General features: G+C 44.3%; 1 protein-coding gene across 1 annotated transcript; it reads left to right on the forward strand.

Moving 5' to 3' along the window:
- Nucleotides 1-15725: 15725 nt before the first annotated feature.
- LOC123183066 (probable calcium-binding protein CML27) lies at nt 15726-16465 on the forward strand. Its single transcript, XM_044595804.1, has one exon. The coding sequence runs from the start codon at nt 15779-15781 to the stop codon at nt 16340-16342; it is 564 nt and encodes a 187-aa protein (XP_044451739.1). The 5' UTR covers nt 15726-15778; the 3' UTR covers nt 16343-16465.
- The last annotated feature ends 8130 nt before the right edge of the window (nt 16466-24595 follow it).

Below are 24595 nucleotides of genomic sequence, written 5' to 3' on the forward strand. Positions count from 1 at the left end.
CTTTTCAATTCGGAGACTAATATGATGAATTGTATTCGGAGACTAATATGATGAATTGTATTCAGAGACTAATCTTCTATTGTATTCGATGAATCTGTTGTTGATATGTGCTGGCTATATTTTGTCCAATTATACATTTTGTAACCTGTGCAAAAAACAGAAAATTAAGAAATAAAAAAAACCTAATATTCATACTAATGGCGCATCACATCATAGTGTGACATTAGTATGCCAAAGGACACTAATGGCGCATCATTAAACAGTGCACCATTAGTATGCCGAAGTTACTAATGGGGCATCTTGTTGTTGTGCGCCATTAGTATGCCAAAGCACCTGGGTATACATGCCCCCCTGGGAGGCATACTAATGGCGCACTGTTGTATATACTAATGGCGCATCTGAGGTGCGCCATTAGTATACCAGATACTAATGATGCACCTGTGGTGCGCCATTAGTAAAATATACTAATGGCGTGGCACTAATGGCGCACCACTAATGCGCCATTAATGACCAAATTAGATGCGCCATTAGTAGGCCTTTTCCTAGTAGTGTCCTAGCCAGAACACTCACATCCTCGTACTTTTTTTGTCGGTGAACTTCGAGCTTTATTCAAACAAAAGTGTTTGCTGGGCAGTTGGTCATGAGGCTCTCGATTACAGACACGTTACATGCCCGCTGCGCGCAAAGGTGCGTTGGACCGTTAGCTGTCTGCTTACATGATTTATCATCAAAGAATCAAAACTAGCAGCAAGCTCCTCAATTTCATAAAATACTGATGCCACAACAGAGCGACTGTTGAAGCGAGTGTTTCAGAGATTAACTATCTCTAGAGAGTCGGTTTTCATCATCACCTGAGCATAGCCGCGTAGATTTGCACCCGCAAAGCAAGTGCCTCGGCGATCATCGGGTCGGTGACCCCGTGCAAGGATCACGCTTATTCGTTCAGTGCAGGGATACGGCGTAGAGGGGCTGAATCGGTGCAGAATACTGCACCAGAACGAGGTTACACACAGATACGCCTGGGATACGCGTATCCTATCCCATTTTTCGTATTATAAAATAAAGAGAGAAAAACAGAAAACTGCTGGGACACGCATGGGCTGATACAGCCCATCGGAAGGCCTGCTCGATGGGTGACAAAACTTCCTAATCGCGTGGCACCACATCGCGAGGAAATCGAAGTCTCGGCGACGCATCTAAGCTCCGTCTAGGCGCCGCCACCAGCGCCTTGCCGCTCGTCTTCAAGTCTTTGTCAACCATCCATCTTAAAAGAATCTTTACGCAAGTAAGCTTCAATTCAATCCCTTCCCCCAATCTCTCTGTGTTTTTTTACCTCCATGCTTTGAATTAGGGTTTAGGGAAGAACGAAGCGCATCTATTTATCTATTTTTCTCAATTGTTAGGGAATGGCGTCTAGGTCGAAACTGTCAATCCCCTGTCGCTCGTTCTGGGACTGGTTCTAGGAGTAACAACGCTGATGATTCGGATCACCATGAATGAAAACCTATCAGGTTATTTCATTGACGTCAATGTTCTCATCCTCACAAGTATTGTTTAGGGATGCTGATTTTCTATGCATTTATACCATAGTTTTAAATAGCCCGCTATAGCTTTGTTATAGCCTTTTCAGCAGGGTGCCGCTAAATGGTCTCATGTACAAACATCCCGCTATACCGCTATAGCTCCGCTATAGCTCTGCTATAGCTGATTTTAAGATCCGCCGCTATTTGGCATAGCCCGCTATTTGAAACATTGATTTATACATATATGCCCGTCGTATCCCCGTAAGTCTATTTTCAGAAAATGTCGTTTTCCCGTATCACTGTATCCGTATCCTCGTGGCTGCCGCAGCCGGCCAAGAGATTACTCCAATCCAGAGCATCCATCCCCACATCCGCGCAGCCAGCCACCGGATCCGGCCGGACTGACGAGGAGAAGGAGGCCACACCATGAAGGCCCCGCCTTCATATCTGGATAGGAGAGGCCACGAGGAGCTCTCCACGCGACACCCGCGTCCACCGCCAACTTGCCGCCCACACGGCCAAGGGGAAGCGGCCCACAACACCGGAGCTTGCCGCCCACACCACCAGAGGCCGCCGCCTCAAACCCTAGGTCCAAGCCCGAGCGGCGGCGTGACCGAGGGCCTCTTCGCCACCCTCATCCGTGGCCATGCGGGGGACGCGACGCCGCCCGTCTCCAGCGACGGCAAGGGAAGGGGTCAAAGGGGAGTGGGAGGCAGCAGGAGAGGCTAGTCGCCCCCAAGTCGCCCTTGGAAGGGCGGCGTGAGGGAGAGGAAAGGGGAATTCTTTTCAACCGAAGGCGTTTTTCCGTCTCGAAGCGAAGCGTGTTTTCTGTCCACCTCTCCCCCGCCGCTGCCACCGCCCTTCTGCTGTTCACATCCTTTCCCCATCGCCGACCACGATCTTCACCGTGTCTGGCATCGACGAACCTCCTAGCCGTATCCCTCTGCCTCCGCTCCGCTCAGCCGATTCGACGGCGGCTATGTCGACAGCGGCCTCCTCCGGGCCACGGGGTGGGTGCTCGACGCTGATTGCAACCTGCTCCGGGGCCTCCTCGACGCGTACCTCGACTACACGCTCACCTTCACGGGCCACTCGCTTGCCGCCATGGTCGTCGTGCTGAACCTCTGCAAGCTTGCTGCCGATCATGCACGCGCCTGGTTCAAGTCGCTCAACCTGGCCATCAGATACCCCGACGTTACCCACTCTGTTGTGCTACTGGTGAGTGTGTGAGCACCCAATTCGCTTGCTTGCTTGTCTGAATTTATTTCGTTACATATTCAGTTATGGAATTTGGCGAGTGCTACCTTGTCAGACATCATATCTGCTCTACTTCTCCATTGTTCGAAAATTGATTTTATTGCTTGCTTGATGCTACAAATTCAGTTGCAGAATTTTGTTACATGCCCGCATGAATTTTCTTGGATGCTACTTCTGTCAGACAAAGAATAGCTGCTCTACCTGTCTTCTAGACAGAGCATTGCTTTGCTGGTCAATAGTGTATGCATAGGCTGACTTTAACTATTGTTCTTGCAAATGCCATCATGATTTCTTGCCTCGGGCGGCTACTCTTTTGGAAAATATTTTCAACTCGACCCTCTGGTATCGACATGCCACACCAACACTGTTTATTCCGTTAGTTTTACCGTTCTAGTAGCAGAAACCTTCATACTAGGTAATTCTGGCTCCGCCCCTGCATTCTATGATATGAAAGGAGGGGTCTATGACCTGATGATGGTACTTGTGGGTTATCATGTTGTTCTTGTGCAAATATATAGTCAAATGAAGTTTCATTTAGGCAGCTGTTACTCTTATTTGCTCTTGAGTATTCATTGTCTGGAAGGAAGAAAACAAGCGGCTAGTTAGTCTAGTAGGTTTCAGGTTCTCAAACTCAATGCAGTGCATGATGCATGCCCTCTTCTTCAGTTAACTCTCTCCAAGATCAGATCAGAGGAAACAGCAGCAACTGATGGATCCATATGTATGAGCAGCAACTCCGTGTTAACAAGCATGACCAATGTTCCTATTGTCTTTCTTTGAAATGCCTGTAGGGGTACGAAAAAGGTTAGACTTCTATCGATCATGATTTTTCTGGTAATGCGATGAAATCAAGACAAAATACAGACTTACCAAGTGGGATATTATTTGTAGACCGAAGGATCAAGGTAGGCTAGCGATTGAGAACTTAGAGGTGAAGAATAAATGCCCCTCAGCAAATTGTTGTACAGGCTTTATGTTGAGACCGAAAGAATGTGGGTACAAATTTTTCGGCATAAGTACCTACAATCAAAAACTCTGGACAGGTTACTATGAGACCCAATGACTTGTCTTTCTGGAAGGGGCTAATGAGGACGAAAGCAGCTATCTTTCATAGAACTAAATGTATCATTGGGAACGGGGACACAACTAGATTCTGAGAAGATATGTGGTTAGCGCAGATGCCACTACCCACACAATATCCTTCTCTCTAGTATTGTGCAACATAAGTACGCTTACATTGCTACAATGTTACAGTTTGTCCTTTTAAATATCCGGTTTAGGAGGTCACTGGTAGGTGATCGATGGGACAATTGGTTACATTTTATGTGGAGGTTGATGAACGTTCACTTCTCTGATGAGCCAGGTACGATTTACTGGAAATTATCGGTGAATGGTATATTCTCTGTCAAGTATATGTATTTAGACCTAATTGATTTTGGTCCAATTTCGAAATCAATTCATATTTGGAATATTAAAATACCTTTAAGAATCAAAATCTTCATGTGGTTTGTTCACAAGGAAGTGATTCCGACTAAGGATAATTTTGCCAAGCAAAGATGAGAGGGTAGTAAATGATGTTGCTTTTGTGATCAAGATGAAACCATAAAACACCTCTTTCTCAATGTTTACTTGCCAAACTTCTATGGCGTATGATTCATGTAGCCTTTAATATTAGCCCTCCAACTAGTATTAACACGTTATTTGGGATGTGGCTGAATGAGGTGGAGCCAAGTACTGCAAGGCATATTCGGGTAGGAGTATGCATATTAATTTAGGCTATATGAAACTGTAGAAATGACATGATTTTTAACAGGCAAACTCTTATAATTTTTTGGCATGTTTTATACAGAGCCACTACTTCGATTCATATGTGATTGTTACTCTGTCATGCGGAAGCCAAGGAGCATATGGCTATTGGATGCAACAGTTGAGAGACAATATCATGGGATGCTTATAGCTGGTTTGGGTGGCGGTCCAATAACAGGGTAGGTATTTAGTCATCTTGACCTATTTTCGTCGGTTGTGGCAACTTTTTTACCACTTCATCATTTTTTTCGCTCTTCTTGAGACCTTGTACACTGAACCTTGGACTGGTTTTGGATCCTTTGCTTAATAATATGTTTTTTTTTGGAAAAGGAGGAGCGCCTCGGGCCATATTATTAAACGAAATATCCAAAATGTCTGCGTTGTAGTACAAGCTCACTCGAAGCTTAATAGTAAAAAGTTGTCACGTCCAGCGAAAGCGGGATGAGATGACTAAACACCTAGCCTATTATTGGACCATCATCCAAACCGGTTTTAGATATCCCAAGCTACCATCTTTCATCGGGTGCATCCAGTATCCAAAAGCTCTCTGGCTTCCGCAGGAGTGAGTAACGACCACATACGGATCCAAGTTGTGGCCCTAAAATAAACTACAAATTTTTTATGAGTTTGTCTATTAGAAACCATGTCATTTCTGCAGTTCCATATAGCCCAAAGTAATGTGCATACTTCTATCTAAATATGTCCAAGAGTGTTTGGCTCCACTCCATTTAGCCACATCCCAAGTAACGAATTAATACTATTAGGAGGGCTGACACTAAAGGCTATCTGAATGGCGCTATAAAAGTTTGGCAAGAGGGCAATTGAGAAAGAGGTGCTTAATAGTTTCATTCTGATCACAAAAGCAGCAACGTTGACTACCCTCCTCGCTTTGTTAAGTTATCCTTAGTCAGAATCTCCTCTTTATGAACAAACCACACGAAGACTTTGATTTTTAAAGGTACTTTAATCTTCCAAATATGTGAAGATTTAAGAATTAGGCCAGAGACAATTTAATCTAAATACATAGATTTCATTGAGAAGATGCCATTGACAGACAGTCTCTAGTGAATCGCATCTGGCTCATCATAAAGGTGAATGTCCGTGAACCTCCGCAAGAGATGCAACCACGCGACCCATCTATCTCCTACTAAAGATCTCCTAAACTAGATGTTTAGAGGGACAGACTGGAATACTATAGTAACATAAGCGTCCTCACGTTGTACAAATTATAAAGAGACGGATATTGAGTGACTGAGGGTGTCTCCCTAATCATGTATCCTCCAAGAATCTAGTTGAACTATCGATTCCAATGATGAATGTAGTCTATGGAAAAAGTCTTCTTTCGTCCTCATTAGCCCGTTCGAGAATGGTGAATCATTTTGTCTAATGGTGACCTAGGCCAAGGTCTTAGCTTGGAGGTACTTATTCTGCAAAATTTGTACCCACGTTTGGTCTCAACTGAAAGTCTGTACAACCATTTACTGAGCAGACATCTATTCTTTACCTCCAAATTCTCAATACCAAGCCCACCCTGGTCCTTGGGTCTACAAATAACATCCCACTTACACTTAGTTAACCTATATTTTCTCTTCATATCATCGGTATTCCGGAAAGTCATGATCGATAAAAATATATCCTTTTCCGTACTCCTACGGGTACTTCAAAGAAAGAATTTTTTTTGAAAGTACAATGAATTTTATAATAAATTCAAAGACAATACGCCATAATGTATAAAAATCAAAACTATGACCTCATCAGCCCCCTGTTGGCCGAAGAGGGTCTTTTCAGTCAACCGTTGGCCGAAGTGAGCTCTTCGGCCTCCGTGGTCTTCGGCCATGTGTAGACCGAAGAGTGGTCTTCAGCTTCCTACATGCATGCAGCTGCACGCCTGCACGTACATGTTGTTCCATTCATCGATCTCACATGGCATTATCTAATCACGCGCAGCTGGCCATTGGTGGTGCTACTGTACTCCTTTCGTTTTTTAGTTTGTATATAAGATTTGGTCAAAGTCAAACTTCGTTTATAAAAAATATCAGGATTCACAAATATGATATTAATATTATTAGATCCATTATGAAATTAATTTTCATACCATACAATTTTAATATTGTAGATCTTGATATTTTTTCAATAAAATTGGTCAAATTTTACAAAGTTTGAATTTGATCAAAATTTATATGCAGACTAAAAAGAAATGAAGGGAGTATTATCTAATCACCTGCAGCATGTACTAATGCATGTCCCGGATGCTCTCCTCACTGCAGTTACAACTCGATGGAATTGACCTGTCGTTCCATCCACCCATCCATCGATCTCACATGGCATGTTTGCATGTCTGTACGTCCACCACGTGCTCGTTCATCTGGTGATGGAGACGGTACCGCATGTGCATGTACTATCTACGTAGACTAGTAATAGTGCTTTGCATGTGGATGTACTATCTACGTATACTAGTACCAGTGCAGGTTTATTTTGCCAATCACGTGCAAGTGCATGGTCGGTCGTAGACCAGTAGTAATAGTGTGTGTTAGAGCAACTCCAAACGGTCGACTTAAACGAACAAAAACGAATGTTTAGGTCGGCCGAGCGGACGCATGTGTCCGGTTTTCCGTTTGGATCGACGCATGTACCCAACGCTGGCCGTCCTCCTCCTCCAGCTTCACCTTTGTGGTGACGGGGGGTACACGGGGTTGGCCTGCACGCCGCGGCGGCGGTCTTCCTCGTGCTCCAACGCGGACCAGACCTTCCAGTTGAGAGAGTCGGCCGCGTACGCCGCCATCCGCTGCTGCTGCGCCGTGAGCAGCTCGCGCCGCCTCGATGTGCGCCCACGCCGTCCGAGGCACCGCCGGAATCAGGATGCAACTCGGATCTAGATGCCAGCCGTGCGGCAGGCGGCAGGCTGACATCTGGGTATGGGAGTGGATGCCGTACTGCCAGATGCCAGTGTCACCGTGCCTGGTGGACTGGGATGTGCAGCTTCTTGCGCACCCACGGCGGCCCGTCACGTCAATGAGCCGGCGACGCTGGCGGCAGAGGAGGCACGTGGTCTTGCCCTTGCCGCTGAAGAAGCCCATGGCGCTGCCCTAGGGTTTGTCCGTCACTGGTGAGGGGGCAAGCTAGACTAGTTGTGGACGGGGAAGGAAAGTGGATGATGCCAACCCCATCGCACGCTTGGATTAAAAAGGACGAGGACCGGTGGCTTCCACCCATCACGCAGGCATGCTCCTAGTGCACATGCATTAGTATATTTTTTCTTTTGCAGGGATGCATCAGTATATGTTGCAGATGATTAGATAATACAGTAGCACCAATGGACAACTGCGTGTGATTAGATAATGCCATGTGAGATCGAAGATCGATGGATGCAACGACAGGTACGTGCAGCTGCATGCACGTGAGATCGAGTCCATACCCACGAGTAAAGGCTGCTGCATGCATATGGCAGCAAGCCAGCCAGCCAGCGTACGTGCAGCTGCAGCGAGGCAAAGCGTCTGGATGGGTCCGACACTCTTCGGCCTTCACGAAGCCGAAAACTACTCCTCGGTCTACGCATGGCCGAGAACCATTCTTCGGTCAACAGTAAGCCAAAGCTACTATTTTTCGGCCCAGCTGGCCATACCTCGGCCAACGGGGGGGGCCAAGAGCCCTCTTTGGCCAACAGAAGGCTGACGGATCATAGTTTTGATTTTTATGCATTAGGACGTATAGTTTTTGAATTTGCTATAAAATTCATCATACCTTAAAAAAATCCTCAAAGAAAGACAATAGAAACACCAACATACTCGTGAGCACTAAATTTATCAGTCCAGCCAACCACTATAAGACATAAGCTTGCCCTTCTAGCAACTTAGTTTTTTTTTAAATCAATCTTCTATACACTTTCACTCCTTGTTGGATAGTTTGCGATGATGAATTGGTATGCCCAAATTGCTAAACGAAAGGGCTCCTAGTTCACATCCGAACAATTATCTATACGCGGCTTGTTCATCTTTGGCTCTCCCAAAACAAAACAATTCACTTTTGTTAAAATTGATCTTCAGTCCCGACAATTGCTAAAACATGCATAACACCAACTTCATATTTCTAGCCTTTGCCAAATTGTGTTCCATGAAAATAATAGTGCCGTTCGCGTACTGTAGTATGGACACCCCCTCATCCGCAAGATGGGGCATGAGTCCTCCTACTTGGCCTTCCTCTTTAGCTCTACCTATAAGAATTGACAACATGTCTGCCACTATGTTGAACATGATAGGAGCCATGGCGCCCCCTGTCTGAGACCCTCACCTATGTCATCATTCACTTCAATCCCGATGTTGTCTTTTTGTAGAAATGAATCGACTTATTTCCTCCAGGAATCGTTGAATCCCTTCATACGTAAGGCTTGTTGGAGGAATGACCATTTAACCTTATCGTATGCCTTCTCAAAGTCCACTTTGAAGACCACCCCATCTAGTTTCTTTGAGTGGATTTCATGAAATGTTTCATGTAGGACGACAACACCCTCTAGTATGTGCCTGCCCGACATGAAAGTCATCTCAGTTGGTTGCACCACGCTATGCGCAATCCACGCCAGTCGGTTTGTGCCAACTTGAGTAAAAAAAAATTGAAGCTCACATTGAGCAGACATATCGGTCTAAACTGCTCAATACGCACTGCCTCCTCCTTTGGCAACAACATTATCGTTCCAAAGTTTGGGTGGAATAGGTGCAGTTGCCGTTAAACAGATTATGGAACATTGGCAAAAGGTCACCCTTAATGATGTGCCAGCATTTCTTATAAAACTATGTTGGGAAGCCAACCGACACTGGTGCCTTATTGTTCTTCATCTGTGAAATCGCCTCTTAACACCTCTTTCTCAGTGAATGGCGCGGATAGAATCTCATTCTCGTCTGCCCCGAGCCAAGGTACATCCCCAACCATGTGCTCGTCGAGCGAAAAAAATTGTCCTCCGGAGCTCCAAAAAGTTGTTCATAGTAGTTAGAGATGTATAATTTCAGGTTCTCATGACCTACAATTGTACCCTCATCCTGCTCTAACTGAAAAAAAGTTCTTCTTTCTGTGTTTTCCATTTGCAATCAAATGAAAAAACTATGTCATCCACTTGGACGACCTGCCGCACTTTAGCTCTATGTGCCCACTTCATCCCTACTTCTCTTAGAAGTGCACGAAGTTTCTGCTCGGCCTCCCTCTTAGATGCCCGTTTTACCACATCTAGTAAATTGTATTCGGCTTTTAAGTCAAGCTCATTTATAAGGTAAATAAGTATTTCCTTTTCCAATTTGCCCGACCCCTCAGGAACTGCCGCAAATGTCTAATCTTATTTTGCCATTGATCAATATTCGAAATACTTCCTGACACCTTAGCCCATTCTCGGGCTATGAGATCAATGAAACCCTCGCTCTCGAAACATGCTAGTTCGAAAGAAAAGATATTCTTGTTGCCCTCATGGGTCGCTTCCCCCGAGTCAACGATCAAAGGATTATGGTCTGAAATCCCTCTCTTAAATCAAACTTTCAGCTTGTGATGTCCCCATAGACCCGCACAGATGTTGAAATCACCTACAACCAGGATAGGTACCCTCTCGCCCCCACAGACCCGCACAAGGTCAGCTAGGAAATCCGGTTTTAGTTCTGGTTATGCAGCTCCATAGACGGTGACAAGCGCCCATCTGAACCCATCTACTTTTGTGGGCACTCGGAATTTGACGGCAAAGCATTCACCACTTCTAGCGTCTCCCACTTGACCCTAAGTAAAATCCCACCGGATCTTCCCCTTGGAAGCAGATAATGCCAATCAAAGTCAACACCACCGGATATGGTGCTAAGAAACTGTGACAAATTATCTCTACCCGTCTCAAGTAATGCAATAAAGTCCAACTTATGTTCTAATGATGCTTCCGCAAGGAACCTTCTCTTAGCCAAGTCTGCCAGACCTCTACTAATTCAGAATATTTCTTTCATTTTTCATCGTGAAATTTTTGTTTGAACTTTATTCTGGCGCTTCTACGCACGGCTGCACCACCTCCTGGTCCACATGACCGAGATGCAGAGGACGGGGTAACACTCCTTTTCCAAAAAAAAAACTCAAGAGGCCCATACAAGGTCGGCCCAGTTTGAACCAAATGTTCAGAGGTAATGTGCAGTTTGATTGTTCTGTTCAATACGATCAATCTCCTACCATCGGTTCATCATAGCTGCATTTGTATGCTAGAACGAGCCAAATCTGAGAATATTTCTTCCTGTTGTTTAATTTCAGCTGGCAGTATCAGTAGGAGAATGAGCATGAAGAGGAAGAGTGGATGATTATGTTGACTTCAAACTGCTCCTCTCTGACTGTTCCCTTGCAACGGGAGAGAGCCCTCAGGCCTCGGCAACAAGCTAGCAGCAAGCACGTTTATATTTATAGTCAGAATTCAGAATGCATTCAACAATCCACAGTGATGATGAACGAATAGTACTTAAGTCAGTATTATTCAACTTCAACATTCAGCTAGTAAATGATTTAGCACAGAAAGGTTCGTCTCAAAGCTTTTTTTGTCTAACATGCAGGCAGCCCCAGCTTCTTCCTCTGGATGGATGGTTAACATATATTAAGTCAAGTGTGAGTACCACTGGTCACTGGATGACCATGGTAGCAAAATCTTCAGGAAATATTGCAGACTCTCTGTGAAAGTAATATGTTTTCTTAATCTCCTCATGTTTTCTCATTCTTTGTTGCATTTTTTGTCTTAGATTTAGCAGCCTGGATATAATTCCTGTTGTTTCATTGCGCTTGGTAGGGAGATTGATGAACAGGATTAGAGACTAACTCAAGGAGAGGAAGTAGCTGTGGATGGATATGTGGGTTTGCAGCTACTGCTTGTCCTCGGTTTAGCAAATGGAAAATGGCAAATGGCAAATGTTTGTACCAGCACATCATTGATGTTTCTCTCGATTGCTTGCTTCTCTTTGTAGTTTTATTTCTACCTGGCTTACAAGTCCGGAGCAACAAAGATCATTGTGAACGGAACGGATACACATGACTTGTGACATTACATGATTTGTGCATGTGCTCTCATGCAACACTGCTGCCCTTATAGTTTCATATGATCCAACAGACAGCTGAGCTAGGTAAGGACTTTGCCTGCAGCCTCATAGATGCAGATTTGATAGAAGCCATGGAGAAGGTGAAGGCAGCCCCATCTGCTCTCTGCAGTGTTCTGGAGCAGATAAGGAATAAGAAGGTGCACGTTCTGGACAAGACCAAGAAGAACCGGGGAGAGCTCAAGGTGGAGAACAACTGAACAAGGGACACCTCCTGTCGTGCTTGATAGTTGCCGTGTTTCTTGCTTGGTAGTCAGACCACCTAGTGCTGGGAAGGAACCCTTGTATGGACCTTGCTCGACACTGCAATTTCCGTCATGGTCGCTCCGAGCTGATAAAAGGTATAAAGGAAAACTCCTGATGCAGAATCGTAGATGATGCTGTATGTTTAAGCTGTGAGCCTGTGACCAAGGACAATATGAAATGATTCCCACAAAAAAAAAGATATGAAATGATGCTTGGGCAGGTTGACACTATTCTTGCCTTCGTGTTTGTAGCTTCAACTACTACAACCCCATGCTGAGTGTAATTGAGAACCTGCAGAAGTCCAGACTCAAGGATAGTAATTCAGTTTGAGATGAAGGTTCTCAAACTGAATGCACTGCATGATGCATGCGCTCTTCTTCAGTCCAAGACGAGCCGAGCAGCAGATCAGAGGAGGTGACAAACATCGGCCCTGTTCGCACAACAACATGCAGACAAACATCGACATCGAGCAGGTAATGTGTAGTTGGATTGCTCTGTTGGATAAAAGTAATCTCCTATGTACCCTTGATTCCATAATTGTTCATTTCATCTGTATGCTAGAGCTAGCTGCATCTGCCTTATATTTCCTCTTGCTGTTTGATTTCGTTTGGCAGGATCAATCGTAGGATGACACGGAGTGGATCGAGTGGATGATTATGAACAGGGGCGGTACGTCACTTGATAGAGAAGAGAGAAATGACCAGCTAGACTGCATCGGGAAACAGGAAAAAACTGCACACTTCCTGCTTGTTAGTGCAGTGCAACAAAATTCAATTTAGGCTAATGTTGCATATATACTCTCTGCAACAGAACAAGGTGTTTGCTTCCTGTTTGTTCTTTCTTGTACCTGAAACCTCCTGGCTCATTCTCGCGCACAAGGATCAGCCGTTGGACCGCACAGGATGTACGGATTCGCTGCCTGCTAATGAGATCGATGAAGCACAAGAACCGCTACATATGGAGAATAGTTCCCCTCACATCATCACTTTGTGATGCATTGCAATTGCATACATGCACTCCATTTGATCCATTTTACCATCCACAGGAACAGGATGAGCCTGCCTTGCATCTGGTTTGATCGGCATTTGCTGACCTGTGTTGCACTGAACTGAAACTGAACCGCATGCATGCAGTTTCAGAATCTAAACCTACATCCCTCCTCTCCTTGGCCCGGCCGACGCGCCATGCCCCCAAATTTTAACATCTTTGGCTAGAGTGAGTGAGACCAAACACAGTAAATCTGGCCTGTTTATTTCCATTTGATTTCAGAGAGGATCAAATTAACAGCAGCAACGTATTGTATGAAAGCAGAACCTCAGACCTAGCATGTTGATTCCAGAGAGCATCAGCAATATTATATAGGCATAAGAAGAAAATTAACATGTGTCTTTGGAGTGAACTGAACTGAAAATAAGATGCACTGTTCAGCTTGAGAACCTGAAACTAACCCTGACTAGCGCATCTTTCCTTCCAGAATCAATCGAGAAGAAAGAGCAAAGAGAGAAGCCCAATTAACATATTTGATTGCACTGCACAAGAACAGTCATGCATGCGCTTAAGCTCTCTGCGTTATGTTCCTCGACACATCAGCCCGCAAAGGCTTAATTAAATTGAAGAACAATTGACAGCTACCATATATGGTTATGGGCTCCGTCTTTAATTAAAAAAAAGAGAAAAATCAGGTTCAGTACAGGCCAGATTAACCACTGCTACTACAAACAAAGAGACTAGACATGTTCAGCGTCACCGGGAGCAAGACGTCACAACCCTGCTACAATGAGCATGGTTTTGAAGTAGACCACCCATTGATGGCCTATCTTTGCTACAATGAGCAACATATTTCTCGGCTAGCTCTAAAAATATTCTGAAGCACAGGGGTCAACAATCTCCTCAAGTACACCTTTCTCTTGGCAAGATAGGGCTCACTCACGCAAGCTCACTTGCTCGTCCAGGAGACCCCAAAGGAGAACACATCTGATTTGGTGGTCTCACGCAAGCGCAGGAGACATGTACCCACAGCTCGCTTGCGGCTTTGAATGGGGACATGGTAATCTCTGAACTGATGGATGATTGTGCATCAGGTGATCAGGGGACTGAATTTAATTGAAGTAGAGTATGCGTATGCATTGAATTGAACTCAAACTGATCCTCACACATGGCTGCGATCATGCTGCTTTTACTGAAAGAGAACCACTTCATATCCTGACGACTAGTTGGTCTAGGGTTCCTTTGTTTAAGAAAAGTAAGTTTGGGCATAGCTAGCTTTCTCAATACATAAACTGCGTGTGTATGCGTGCGACTGTCATGTGTGTGCGCGTATGTAGTGTAGGTGTTTGATGACTTGTGTGAGTCGAATATAAATATGGGGGATTAAGTTTTAGGGGATTTGCTAGCTGAAGAAAACTTTAATCCCTCAAAACATTTGATTTATTGAGATAGGTAGAAGGTTTGAGGGATTAAGCTAGTTGAGGGCATCTGGTAGAGATGCGCTTATTGCGACCCAGTGCTGTGGCTACAATGCCATCTTATTAACTCTGCATTCCTTCCTTCCTATATGCTGCTATTGCCTTGTCAGTTCTCTCTATTTTCTTCTCTTCTATTGACTTCAAGACTTGTGTGTATATGCATAAACAAGTGCCAGTGCCGTCAGGTTAATGACAAGAAAGTACGGTCCTCGCCAACCAACCTGAGAGCGAGTCGACAACTGGCTCCCATTGTCTCTCTGTCTCTGCATGGCACAACACAGTTCCCTCTTCAATATCGTCACCTTGCAGCATCAGTAGGCGAGCATCCTTAAACAACGAATTAGGCTTTTCTTCGCATATTTCTTCAATGTCCGTTATTTGTTAAATTGGTATCTGCAGAAGCAATATAAGACGTTTCTGTCAGTCATACACTATCGTTACTGAGTTGTATCAGCTAAAAAAAGAGTTAACCCTGAGTCCCTGATGGCCTTCACACACCATGAACTACTCAATATTAATCGTTGAAGGACTTAAGGCGGCCAGAAAGCGGGTCAATTATGCGAGTCGTCAAGGTTGAAGACTGAAATGCGTGCATCCACTGTTATATTCTGCTGTACATTGGGAGAGAAGCAACAGACTGCGATTGGGCCGAAAAGTTGGACCAAGTTTCACCCGGCCTGTTTCTGAGCAATTACGAGTTTACTTAATCGCATCCCCACGCCCCCCCCCCCCCCCCCAACACGCACACACAAAAAGGAGAAACTCTTCTTTTTTCTTTCTTTAAATAAAGGAGAAACTCTTTTTTCTTCTTCTGTGATGGAATGGAGTTGTACCCTCTACAAGTGGACTCGGGGATTCTAAAAAATAAAGCTGACCAGGTGAGTGGTGCCCAAGAATATCTTGAAATGGTACCATGATCACTACATTTTATTCTCGGTAAATAAATATTGTGATGCTCATAATGTCACCATATCATAAAAAACGCTATGGCCATTAGTTTGGTAGCATTAATACTCCCAACGTCTCATTCTTGTTGGAGGTGATGAACCAACAACTTTCGGTGGTGCCCTATATGCCATGAAATTTCCACGAAGTTTCATTGGTGCTGTCCTATATGTGAAGAGATTTCCAGGAAGTTTCGTTCAGGGTCACACCTTACCCTTCTGAAGTCATCTCTGATATCTCAGGCAAGGACAAGAAGAACAATAAATAAGATATCCAACTTCCTCTGAATTTCTCCCAATTGATGATGAAATTATCTTCCAATGACACATATCCCACGTAGTCATGGACCGGGCCGGCTATATATACATGCCGATGCCTATGAGCCTGGAAAATGTTCCATTTGAAACCACTGTCTATATCAACCTACATAGATTGCATTCTCTTTTTTTTCATGTGGGTGATGGTGATGATGGATCAAAACGTCCTAATGGCGCTGGTGTCATCTCTCCTGATGTTGATCTTGGGGCCATTGATCACAGATGTCATCCTGGTAAGCAAAAAGATCTGGAGCTTCTTGCACACACTTACAAAATACCTAGCGCATGATGACACCCTCGTCGTCGACTCTGTGGTGCTTGATGATAGCCCCACATCATTGCCAGCGAAAGTAGCTGGTGGTGGAGGATTAACATCTGGTGACATAGAAATTGTCACGGCGAGGCTAGGTCTTACCAGGTGGAGGCACCAAGGGTGTGAAGGAATTAGTGTCGTAGATGAGTTGATGGATGGTAAGCAAGCGAGCGAGGGCGAGCTGGAGGAGGCCTTCTGTGTTTTCGACCGTGATGAGGACGGGTTCATATGCGCCGGTGAGTTGTGGAACGTGATGAGGAGGCTTGGGTGGACAGAAGGGGCCATGTATGAGGACTGTGTGAGGATGATCCACCCCTTCGATGAGGATGGAGATGGCAAGATCAGCTTCATAGAGTTTAGAAGGATGATGGAGAATGCTGTTTAGTTAACTAGAATGTTTTTGTTTGTGTAAAATAAGCTGTTATAAACTGTTGTATGAACAATGTGTGTCGGTATGCTACTTTTTGGAATTTAATTAAGGTTTTGACCCCACTATTTGTTCGCACCGTTTTGGGCCAAACAATTTGGCAAATATTAAAAGTATCAAACATTGCATCTCGCTAGCAACCAGTTCATACATAAAGTAGGAAAACGCCAACGTTTTACTCTCTAAAGTTTTTGAGTTTCTCTCGATAGCCTTTGGTTTTGTCCATTTAACCCCTCCAAGTTCAAATATGGGATGCTATGTAAAAAAAAAAACACTGTCAGAACTAGTGCCATAGGTTGATGTGATCTGGCATTTATAATTTGCAGGATAAATCTAATGAAGCAAAAGGGTAGTTTATGTTGCGAATAAAGAAGTAAACTGCGGATTAATAACATAGAAGAGAATTTCGATTCCAATTCCTGTTCTTTGGCACATGGTGCATGATGTGCGAATGTGCATGAGTATATGCGGCGCCTACAGACCAGAAAAGGACATGCATTTGCTTACCTGCATGTTGCCGCCCCCCTATGTCAGTCCAACAAGAAAAGAAAAAGAGAAATTATAGGTCACTATCTAAGAGCACGAAAGGTAACAGTTATGCCAAACGTGTCAATTCCTTATATGGAAAACTTTGCTCTACATGCATCCATTGTATATAAATTAAAAGAAGGAAATGAAGCTATGGATATTTCAGCAGGACAATGAATCGACCAATATTTTGGCCTGAAAATTAAGAAATTCCTACCTGATAATTATTATGTACTACCGTCCATAACCTGTGATTTCACAACATATTTGATGGAGGTGATTAAACTCAAACTCACGGTCAATCGTCTTACTAGGACAAAACAAACATGTGTCAAATGATACTCAAAGTGAAATGTGCCATTAGAGCATCTTCAATAAATCCCCTTTTCCTGATTAAAAACCTGTATAGGGGAGTTGGGCCAAAAAACCTGCTCCAACAAATCCCATAAACGAGAGGAAAAAATCAAAGGATAACGTATAATCAACCCAAGCTCCCCTCTATCTACGGGAAAAGGGCCGTCAATAACTCCCCCCTCAAACTGGCGGGAGGCAACAGCTGAACCACGTCCACGTCCACCTCCACGCCCGTGGGCGAGCCGCGGCCCAGCAGACGACCCAAACCTTTATCAGTGACCGTCCACCACCTTGCCTCTCCGGCGGCCGCACCGCCTCAACTATTTAGCCCCGCCATCGCAGCACCTCGCCCCACTGCCACATTATCCTGGCCGCCTCGCCAGGCCACCTCTACATGCTGACCCGACCGCCTCCCCCAACTGTACATCCCGAGCTCACCAGACTTCCCCCAACCAGCCACCACTGTTGGAAATATGAGCAAATTACTACGAGATTTAATCTGAATAAATAGGAAATAGATCATGACAGCAATAGCAGAGATTAAACTAATCATGCGAACTAGCATAGTAGATGAACAGATCACATCTAGGGCACATACTAGAAACATGAATTTTACCACGATCTCGAACAGGAAGGATAGAATCACATACGGTGCAGCGGGAGCAGCACCGCCGGCATTGACGTTGTCGCACATGTCGTCGAGGATGAGGTTGCCGAGGTCGGGGAAGAAGTCGTCGTTCGCGAAGTCGTCGCTGCCAGCAGTCGCGCGAGTGCGCTCCCCAAAAACCTGATCGCCCCTCTCCCGTACAGGATCACTAGAGGCGGGGTTCCGGAGGCCTGCTGTCCCTTCTCCCGGTGCACGCCGAAAGGAGGGATGGAGAAGACTTGCTTGGCGGCGCAATAATTTGGAACGGTGGTGAGAAACCATACGACGCGTCCGTTAATTATTAATTAACGACTCATTAATTTTTCCCGAGCAGCAAAACTCATTAATTTTTCCCGAGCAGCAAAAATATAGACAATGTGCATAGCTCTGTCCTCGGCTCGGCTCAATCCCGCAACCCGCGACGCGGCGCGGCGCGTCGTGACGAGGCGTGGCGAGGCGAGCGAGGAGGAGGAGCGCGCGTGTAGGTCTCCTCTTCTCATGCTCATACAAGTGGTAGAAGAGCTCACCTTATAAAGAGGTGCAACTCTCTCTCAACTTCCGGGGTGGGACTAAACTTTAGTCTCACTCACTCCACTCACATGTGTGCATGAATGGGCCAAGAGAATTTCAGAATTTTAATTGGGCTTTGGGCCAAAGGCCTACTAGCAAAATTTCAACAATCCACCACAAAGTCTCATTGGCACATCTCATCATTTAGTTCCAAAACATTGTTTACATACCGGTGCTTAGTGGAGACTGTGAAGTTGAACTTCCACTTAGAGATTTATGCTACACTAGATCACAACTTGAATAGTGGACTATGCCTTGAACTACAAGTTTTCTGTGAGACTAGTTTCACACAAATTCTTGACCAATATTGGGCTGCCGCAAGGCTTCCCCGCGGGTGGAGCATATATGTCATATTCCAGGGCCTTTCATGAATTTATTAGAGAACACCCAATTCTCACAGACTGCGGCGTTAACAGTCAAATTCATATAGGTGTGTTCCTCAGAAGATGTTCTGCAGGACAACATCTCTGCTTACCCAAATAAGCCACTTGGAACACATTAAGATAAGTATCAACCTGCCATGCAGATCAGGAGAGTATTGCATCTTCACGGAGTGGGATAGGTAATATAGGGATACTCCCAGCTGACCAACAGCTTGTCTCCCACTTCTACTTCACGGGATCTCCGATCACATAGAGTGGGTTACCACTATGGACAACTCATGCGGTGGGTCTCAGACCCATCTCCATCGATGCATTATCTATCACATTACGTGATAGACCCTTTGTGAAGGGATCTGCCAAATTTTTCGATGTTTGGATATAATCCAACGTAATAACTCCGGAGTTCCTCAATTTTCTGACAGATTTTAGTCTCCTCTCCACATGCCTTGAGGACTTCATATTGTCCTTAGAACTATTTATCTTGACGATCACAGTTTGATTATCACAGTTCATCAGGATAGGGGGTATTGGTTTTTCAACCATAGGTAAGTCCATCAAGAGCTCACGAAGCCACTCTGCTTCAACAGTGGCAGTGTCTAATGCTGTGAGTTCTGCTTCCATAGTTGACCTCGTTAAGATGGTCTGCTTGCAGGACTTCTAGGAAACAGTGCCTCCACCAAGTGTAAAAACATAACCACTTGTGGCCTTAATCTCATCAGCATCAGATATCCAATTTGAGTCACTATAACCCTCCAGTACCCTTATATACCCGGTGTAGTGAATCTCATAGCTCGCAGTGCCTTTCAAATAGTGCATAACTCTCTCAAGCGCATGACAATGATCATCTCCCGATTTTGACACAAACCAACTCAGCTTGCTCACAGCAAAAGAGATGTCAGGCCTCGTGGCACTCGCCAAATACATAAGCGAGCCAATAATCTGAGAATACCTCAGTTGATGTCTAGCAATCTGTCGATTCTTTCAAAGCAACACACTAGCATCATATGGAGTTGGAGAAGGCGTGCAATCGCTATACCCAAAACGACTCAAGACCTTTTCCACATAGTGAGACTGAAGCAGTGTGATCCCACCATTCTCATCTCTCAACAGCTTGATGTTTAAGTTAACATCAGCTACTCCTAAATACTTCATCTCAAAACAGCGAGATAAGAAATCCTTAACCTCCTTGATTAAATCAAGTTTGGTTCCAAAAATCAGTATGTCGTCGACATACAGACAAAGAATAACTCCTTCGCCCCCACCATAGCGATAGTACACGCACTTATCACCATCGTTTACTACAAAGCCGGCAGCAGTTAATGTTCTTTCGAACTTCTCATGCCACTCTTTAGGAGCTTGTTTAAGGCCATATAAAGACTTTAATAACTTGCACACCTTTCCTTCCTGACCAGGTACTACAAAACCATCTGGCTGATCCATGTAAATTTCCTCCTTCAACTCTCCATTGAGGAAAGCTGTCTTAACATCCATTTGATGAACGAGAAGACCATGTGAGGCAGCCAGTGATAGTAGCACCCGAATTGTGGTCAGTCTAGCCACGGGTGAGTAAGTGTCAAAGAAGTCTTCACCTTCTTTCTGGGTATAACCCTTGGCCACAAGCCGTGCCTTGTACTTTTCAATCGTACCATCAGGTCTAAGCTTCTTCTTAAACACCCACTTACATCCTACAGGTTTGCACCCGTAAGGACGGTTAGTGATCTCCCATGTACCGTTAGTTAAGATGGAATCCATCTCGCTACGTACAGCTTCCTTTCGGTAGTCAGCATCAGGAGATGCATAGGCTTCCGAAATAGTCCTGGGTGTGTCATCCACAAGGTACACAATGAAATCATCACCAAAGGACTTTGCAGTCCTCTGTCTCTTACTCCTCATAGGAGTTCCATTGTCACCCTCAACGGGATTCTCAACGTGTTCCATTGCAATGGTGGGTTCAGGAATTACAGTGAATTCCTCACTAGATGGAGTAGGTATCTCCTGATTTGATGAACTCGACATATCCTTCATAGGAAATATGTCCTCAAAGAAAGTTGCATCATTCGACTCCATAATCGTACCAACATGCATGTCGGATACCTCAGATTTTATTATCAAAAATCTATAGCCGATGCTATGAAAAGCATAGCCCAGAAGAACACAATCCATGGTTTTTGGTCCAAGCTTGCGCTTCTTGGGAATTGGTATATTGACTTTCGCCAAACAACCCCAAGTACGTAGGTAAGAGAGTTTCGATCTTTTCCTTTCCCATTCCTCAAACGGAGTCATGGTCTTATGCTTTGTGGGAACTCGGTTTAGGACATGACATGCAGTCATTAGTGCCTCCCCCCACCATTCCTTGGAAAGACCCGATGTGTCTAACATGGTGTTAACCATATCAGTTAGAGTTCGGTTCTTTCTTTCGGCTACCCCATTTGACTAAGGTGAGTAGGGAGGCGTCCTCTCATGGATTATACCATGTTTCGCACAAAAAAGATCAAATTCATTGGAAAAATACTCTCCACCATGATCGGACCTAAGCCGTTTAATTTTTCGATCAAGTTGGTTCTTTGCCTCAGCTTTATAGTTTTTGAAGAAAGTTAAAGCCTCATCTTTTGATTTCAGGAGACACACATAACAATATCTAGTGGAGTCATCAATCAACGTCATGAAGTATCTCTTTCCACCTTTTGTCAACACGTCATTCATCTCACAAAGATCAGAATGTATAAGCTCTAGTGGCGCCAAGTCTCTTGCCTCTGCAGTCTTATGGGACTTGCGTGGTTGCTTAGCTTGCACACATACTTGGCACTTAGAGCCTTTGACAGTAGAGATTTTAGGAATTAAATTCATATTGGCTAGCCGCGTCATGCAACCAAAGTTAATGTGACAAAGTCGTGAATGCCAAATATCAGACTCATTGTTGTGGCAAACATTATTAATAACTTTAGTGCAAATATCTGACAAAGACAAGAGGAAAAAGCCTCCGCTCTCATAGCCTTTTCCAACAAATTGTCCATACTTAGAAATCACAACTTTATTGGATTCGAAAACCAACTTAAAACCATCTTGACATAAACGGGAACCGCTAACGAGATTCTTATTGATGGATGGCACATGATGAACGTTCTTTAGACGCACGATCTTCCCCGAAGTAAACTTCAGATCGACCACACCAACACCTCGAACGATGGCATGTGACCCGTTCCCCGCACGGGTGAAGTCCCTATTGCCTGGTAAGAAGAAAACATGGAGGCATCAACACAAACATGTACATTGGCATTGAAGGAAATATGCCCTAGAGGCAATAATAAAGTTATTATTTATTTCCTTATTTCATGATAAATGTTTATTATTCATGCTAGAATTGTATTAACCGGAAACATAATACATGTGTGAATACATAGACAAACAGAGTGTCACTAGTATGCCTCTACTTGGCTAGCTCGTTGATCGAAGATGGTTATGTTTCCTGGCCATAGACATGAGTTGTCATTTGATTAACGGGATCACATCATTAGGAGAATGATGTGATTGACTTGACCCATTCCATTAGCTTAGGACTTGATCGTTTAGCTTGTTGCGATTGCTTTCTTCATAACTTATACATGTTCCTATGACTATGAGATTATGCAACTCCCGTTTACCGGAGGAACACTTTGTGTGCTACCAAACGTCACAATGTAACTGGGTGATTATAAAGGTGCTCTACAGGTGTCTCCGAAGGTACTTGTTCGGTTGGCGTATTTCAAGATTAGGATTTGTCACTCCGATTGTCGGAGAGGTATCTCTGGGCCCACTCGGTAATGCACATCACTATAAGCCTTGCAAGCATTGCAACTAATGAGTTAGTTGCGGGATGATGTATTACAGAACGAGTAAAGAGACTTGCCGGTAACGAGATTGAACTAGGTATTGAGATACCAATGATCGAATCTCGGGCAAGTAACATACCGATGACAAAGGGAACAACGTATGTTGTTATGCGGTTTGACCGATAAAGATCTTCGTAGAATATGTAGGAGCCAATATGAGCATCCAGGTTCCGCTAATGGTTATTGACCAGACACGTGTCTCGGTCATGTCTACATAGTTCTTGAACCTGTAGGGTCCGCACGCTTAAAGTTCGATGACGGTTATATTATGAGTTTATGTGTTTTGATGTACCTAAGGAGTTTGGAGTCCCGGATGAGATCGGGGACATGACAAGGAGTCTTGAATTGGTCGAGACGTAAAGATCGATATATTGGACGACTATATTCGGACATCGAAAAGGTTCCGAGTGATTCGGGTATTTTCGGGAGTACCGGGGAGTTACGGGAATTCGTATTGGGCCTTAATGGGCCATACGGGAAAGGAGAGAAAGGCCTCAAACGGTGGTCGCACCCCTCCCCATGCACTAGTAGAAAAAGGGTCAAATGTGAAGCACATTAGTGCCGGTTTGAATTTGAGCCGGTATTAATGTGACCATTAGTGCCGGTTCCAACGGCTAGGCGGGCGGGCATCATTAGTACCGGTTCATGCCACGAACCGGTACTAATAAGGCTGTGTCAGGCTATGGTCAATCTGGGGCCCCCACGAAGATCTTTAGTACCGGTTCATGCCATGAACCGGTACTAGAGTTTCTTTGTAAGCTGATTTTTAGTCCCACCTCGCCAAGAGAGAGCTAGTATGAGCGGTTTATAAGCCGTGAGTGCACAGACAATGACGAAGAGTTGCAATGCTCACATACATGTTTATTAGCTTAAAGCCTTGCGGAATACAATAGATTCCGAATGGCTTGAAGCAAATTAACCAGCATTGCACCTCTTTTTTATTTTTAATAACTTATTTGAACTCTGGACTTCTTTTTTGTTTAGTATGCAGCATTCAAAGCGACGTCATCAATTTCCAACATGTTCTGACATCATTTGTTGTTTTTCGGTCATTTACCTAATTGTTTAGAGAGCTAAATGACCGTGAAATTGAAAATCACTATAAAATGAATCCTGAAAATGTTGAAACTTGGCATGGTATCATCATATCACCTGCATAGCATGCGCGAAAGAGTAGAGAGGGTCACGGCAAAAACTGGACGCACTTCGTGTACAAACTGGACAAACTCTTTCAGAGTATCAGGGTTTCGGACGAGAACTCATCTGTACATGGCCACTTCAATGTTTTTTAAACTTATTTGAACTCCGGACTTCTTTTGTGTTTAGTATGCAGCATTCAAAGCGACGTCATCAATTTCCAACATGTTCTGACATCATTTGTTGTTTTTCGGTCATTTACCTAATTGTTTAGAGAGCTAAATGACCGTGAAATTGAAAATCACTACAAAATGAATCCTGAAAATATTGAAACTTGGCATGGTATCATCATATCACCCGCATAGCATGCGCGAAAGAGTAGAGAGGGTCACGGCAAAAACTGGACGCACTTCGTGTACAAACTAGACATACTCTTTCGGAGTATCAGGGTTTCGGACGAGAACTCATCTGTTACACGACCACTTCAATGTTTTTTAAACTTATTTGAACTCCGGACTTCTTTTGTGTCCAGTATGCAGCATTCAAAGCGACGTCATCAATTTCCAACATGTTCTGACATCATTTGTTGTTTTTCGGTCATTTACCTAATTGTTTAGAGAGCTAAATGACCGTGAAATTGAAAATCACTACAAAATGAATCCTGAAAATGTTGAAACTTGGCATGGTATCATCATATCACCCGCATAGCATGCGCGAAAGAGTA

The sequence above is a fragment of the Triticum aestivum genome, chromosome 1A, assembly GCF_018294505.1.
Source record: "Triticum aestivum cultivar Chinese Spring chromosome 1A, IWGSC CS RefSeq v2.1, whole genome shotgun sequence".
Classification (NCBI taxonomy): domain Eukaryota; kingdom Viridiplantae; phylum Streptophyta; class Magnoliopsida; order Poales; family Poaceae; genus Triticum; species Triticum aestivum.